The 4,395-nt window shown below is 51.5% G+C and overlaps 1 protein-coding gene across 1 annotated transcript in view; it reads left to right on the forward strand.

Annotated features, from left to right (window-relative positions):
- Positions 1-4,395, forward strand: part of AFAP1L2 (actin filament associated protein 1-like 2) — a 56,386-nt gene that overhangs the window by 35,902 nt on the left and 16,089 nt on the right. Inside the window, exons 5-6 of the mRNA XM_011967497.1 lie at positions 313-518; positions 2,019-2,198. Of these exons, the coding sequence (XP_011822887.1) occupies positions 313-518; positions 2,019-2,198 (386 nt within the window). The remainder of the gene's footprint in view (positions 1-312; positions 519-2,018; positions 2,199-4,395) is intronic.

Consider the following 4,395-nt stretch of genomic DNA (forward strand, 5'->3'; position numbering starts at 1 on the left):
GGTTCCTGTGGAGTTGGTTCCTGTGGAGTTGGGAGTTGACAGGATTTGAGGAGGAAAAGGGAGAGACTTTGGTTTTAAGTTATGTGTGTTTTGTGGCCAGAGGCAGCATCCAAGAAGCCTCGCTGAGGGGTTTGGGGGCAGGAAAGCCAGCCCTGGGATCTGGCTGGTGGCTGTGGGGTTGGTTTGAGGGCAGGGAGAGTCGGGGGCTGTGGTCTGGCCGCTGCTGCTCCTGCCTGCTGCCCTCCCCAGTGATGCTGCTTCGGGACCGTCCCCTGCCCCATGGGGCCCTGACTGAGCTGGTCTTCCTTGCAGAGGACGGAGAGGCTGTGAGCAGCTCCTACGAGTCCTACGATGAAGAGGACGGCAGCAAGGGCAAATCGGCCCCCTACCAGTGGCCCTCGCCGGAGGCTGGCATCGAGCTGATGCGCGATGCTCGCATCTGCGCCTTCCTGTGGCGCAAGAAGTGGCTGGGACAGTGGGCCAAGCAGCTCTGTGTCATCAAGGACAACAGGCTTCTGGTCAGTCTGCCTCACGTTGTCTTGTTCCCCCGCTCCTCTCAAGGGAAGGGGCAGGGACAGGGAAGGAGGGACAGGATGGTCCCTGACCCGAGAGGTTTCGAGTTTGTTTATATCAGGAGATTTTAACTTCTCCCTAACCTGAAATTGTATACAGGATTTTGTGTGTATGGATGAATGTACTTTTTCTGAACCAGAGAGGTCTAGTAGTTTCACCAGGCTCTCAAAGAGGGCTGTGACTACCACTGCCTCCCCCGTCTCCATCCCATCCTCCTCTTTGTGAGACAGATACATCTTTCTGTCCCCTGATCCTTTTTCATGTCCTGTCCACTGGAGTCCAGTCAGGCTCCTCCAGCCCAGCCCCAATTCTGGCTACTGTTTTTGTTGTTGTTGTTGATGATGTTTTGTTTGTTTGTTGTTGTTTTTGAGGCAGAGTCTTGCTCTGTCACCCAGGCTGCAGTGCAGTGGCGCGATCTTGGCTCACTGCAAGCTCCACCTCCTGGATTCAAGAGATTCTCCTGCCTCAGTCCCCTGAGTAGCTGGGATTACAGGCGCCCGCCACCACGCCCAGCTAATTTCTGTATTTTCAGTGGAGATGGGGTTTCACCATGTTGGTCAGGCTGGTCTCGAACTCCAGACTTTGTGATCCACCTGCCTCAGCCTCCCAAAATGCTGGGTTAACAGGCGGGAGCCACTGCGCCCGGCCCTTGCTACTGTTTTTATCTGTGCAGCATGAGAATGCTAGGTATCTTCTCAGAAACAACAATATTTTGAATAACTGATTATAAGACCAGACCCAGCAAGGAACCAGATATTACTCTGACAACAGTCCTGTTTCCTGCTATTTTAAGTTAAAATTCCCAGTTGCGTGTCCTGACTTGAAATTCCACGGAATTATTATAAACACCTTTTCTTGCTCCGTGCCAGTGTTATTTCAGGTAATCCTGTTAAGCAAGCCTGTAAGGTTTCCCCCATTTTACAAATAGGGAGCCAAAGGGTAAAGTATTTTCTCTGGTAGGGGAAGAGAATCCTTCCTTTCTTTGTTAACACATCATCTTCCTAACTAGGCAGAGAAGAAGCTTAGTGTTTGTGCCTTATGGATCCTTTACCCAGAAGCCAAGCAGGCAATGCAGAGAGGTGGAGAAGGAGTGAAAGTCTGTCCATTTTGGAGAACTGAAAGGTGTCCACAAAGGACGTATTTTAGGGCCCCCCAGGCCTGGGGCAAGTTTGAACCATTTGGACAGCAGCATCCTGGAGCATCCTTGGCTGAGGCCAGTGAGAAGGAGGCTTGAGGGAGAGAGGCAGAATCTGATGTGAAGAACAGGAGTTGCTGATATTTGAGGTTAAGGCTCCAGGCTGCTTCGGGGTGTCCAGCCTCTTAGTCTTGCTGGGTAAAGTCAGGCTCTTGGTGGGTCCTGCAATGTCCAGGGGCCCCTCCTTTGCAGACATCACCTCCGCCCGGCAGCCCTGGGAAAGTGGTATATTTTCTCTCTTTCCTTCCAGTGCTACAAATCCTCCAAGGACCACAGCCCTCAGCTGGATGTGAACCTGCTGGGCAGCAGCGTCGTTCACAAGGAGAAGCAAGTGCGGAAGAAGGAGCACAAGCTGAAGATCACGCCGATGAACGCCGACGTGATCGTGCTGGGTCTGCAGAGCAAGGACCAGGCTGAGCAGTGGCTCAGGGTGAGGGGGACACCGGACCACTTGGAGGGGCTCCTAGAGTTGTGGCCCCCAGCTTTTCTAAAGGGATGGATGATAGCGTCAGGGGTAGAAGATTTGTGATCCTTCAAGTTTGCAGGGCTTCCTGTGTTCTAAGTGGTAGTGATCTGTCTTCTGCAAATGGGTTACAGCATGCTGCTGCTAGGTCTGAATCCCCAGTAGCCCGGACTTGGGTGCAATTGAAATCCATTTCCCTTTTTGCCTCTAGTGAGGCATCCCCCACCTACTTACTTACTTACTTACTTACTTACTTACTTACTTACTTACTTACTTACTTACTTATTTATTTATTTATTTATTTATTTATTTATTTATTTATTTTGAGACGGAGTCTCGCTCTGTCGCCCAGGATGGACTGCAGTGGTGTGATCTCTGCTCACTGTAAACTCTGCCTCCTGTGTTCACGCCGTTCTTCTGCCTTAGTCTCCCGAGTAGCTGGGATTACAGGCACCCGCCAACATACCTGGCTAATTTTTTGTATTTTTAGTAGAGACAGGTTTCACCGTGTTAGCCAGGATGGTCTCAATCTCCTGACCTTGCGATTTGTCCGCCTCGGCCTCCCAAAGTGCTGGGATTATAGGCGTAAGCCACCGCACCCGGCTCCCCCACCTCCTTATTAAAGAAGAATACATGTCGCTGCCATTTGCCATGTATTTGCCATAGACTAAGGACTATTAGCAACTTTAACCCATGTAACCACACTGGGGATGGCTGGGGAATGTTAATATCCCCATTTTACAGGAGTGGTGATTCAGGCTCAAAGGGTGGAGGTGATGGATCCAAGTCATCTGTCAAGTGGTGGCAGCATTGGTTCTCAGACCTAGGCTTGTCTGATACAGTGCTGTGCCTCCTCCCACCGCAAATGCTTGTGGTCCACTCTGCCCACGCTTCCCCAGGTGTGATGATGATGAGCCACTTGGGGAGGGGCTTGCCTGCCCCAGGTGAAAGCTGGGCTTGATGCTTCCAGCAGGTGTAAAGTTTGCACCAGGAATAGATCCCCAATTCCAGAGGGACCTCCAAACCCAGCAGGGACCCTGGTGAGGCCAGCAAGAGCCAGAGCAGCCCTTCCCCTCCTTCCTGCTGCCCCTCCCCTCCTTCCTGCTGCCCCCTCTCCCATCAAAACCACTTCAGCACAGGAGCATTCTATCTACCCTGCACCCCACCCCACTCCACCTGCCACCCGCCTAAATGTAACCACCTTGGCTAGCCTGTCAGAAACAGATCTGGACCGTCTCAGTGAAACATGACCAAAATGTACCCACCTGAGGCACTGGTCCATCCCTAGGTTGAGTACCCTAGATTTGGAGCAGGCAGGCTGTTTTTGTAAACCCACTAATTGTTTTAGAAATGCCAGGCCTGGCCTAACCAAGCTTCTAGAAGGTGCTGACAGGTATCTCAGTCTTTACTGCAAAATCTTCAAGTGGTGCAAGACAGTGGCATGTAGAAAAGGAAAGGCCAGTGCATACACAGGTTTGTGGCTTGACTTCACAGATCTCCATGTGGGGTGGGGTTCCTGAGAGAGCTAACAAGCTCTGAAAGGCCAGCCCTGGGCATTTAAGAGCCAGGACTCTGAGTTCAAATCCGGGCTTCACCCCTTTTTAGCTGAGTGATTTGGGACTAGATTCTTTAATGTGCACAAAGTGCTTAGCACTGTGCCTGGTACATACTGAGTGCTCCATGAAACCTGGATACTACAGATAAGACCACTGAGGCCCAGACGGAGAGGGGGGCTTGTCCTGGGCTGCAGAGCTGATTAGGACCCAGAGCTCTGGGCTGTTGGTTTCTTACCCCAGTCTCCTGGCTCCTATCCCTCCCCATCCTCACCCACTACACACACACACTCATTTGCACACATATATGCACACATGCACATTCATGTATACATTTGTATACACATAGACAAATGCATATGTATGCACATTTGCATGCACATTTGTGTTCATGCATGCATTGTGCATGCGTGTGTACACACACACACACACACACACACACACACACACACACTGCTCTTGCTCCCAGTTCCCCACTCTGTTTCTCTGACTGCTCAGATCCACTAATCCTCTCCCTGCCCCCTGGCTTCCCTCCCCAAACTCTCACGCCCTCTTCCTGAGACCCCTGGCCCCACAGCCTCTGCTGGTAGTTTCAAAGACAAGAACGCTTT

Source organism: Mandrillus leucophaeus, unplaced genomic scaffold, assembly GCF_000951045.1.
Source record: "Mandrillus leucophaeus isolate KB7577 unplaced genomic scaffold, Mleu.le_1.0 Scaffold80, whole genome shotgun sequence".
NCBI lineage: Eukaryota > Metazoa > Chordata > Mammalia > Primates > Cercopithecidae > Mandrillus > Mandrillus leucophaeus.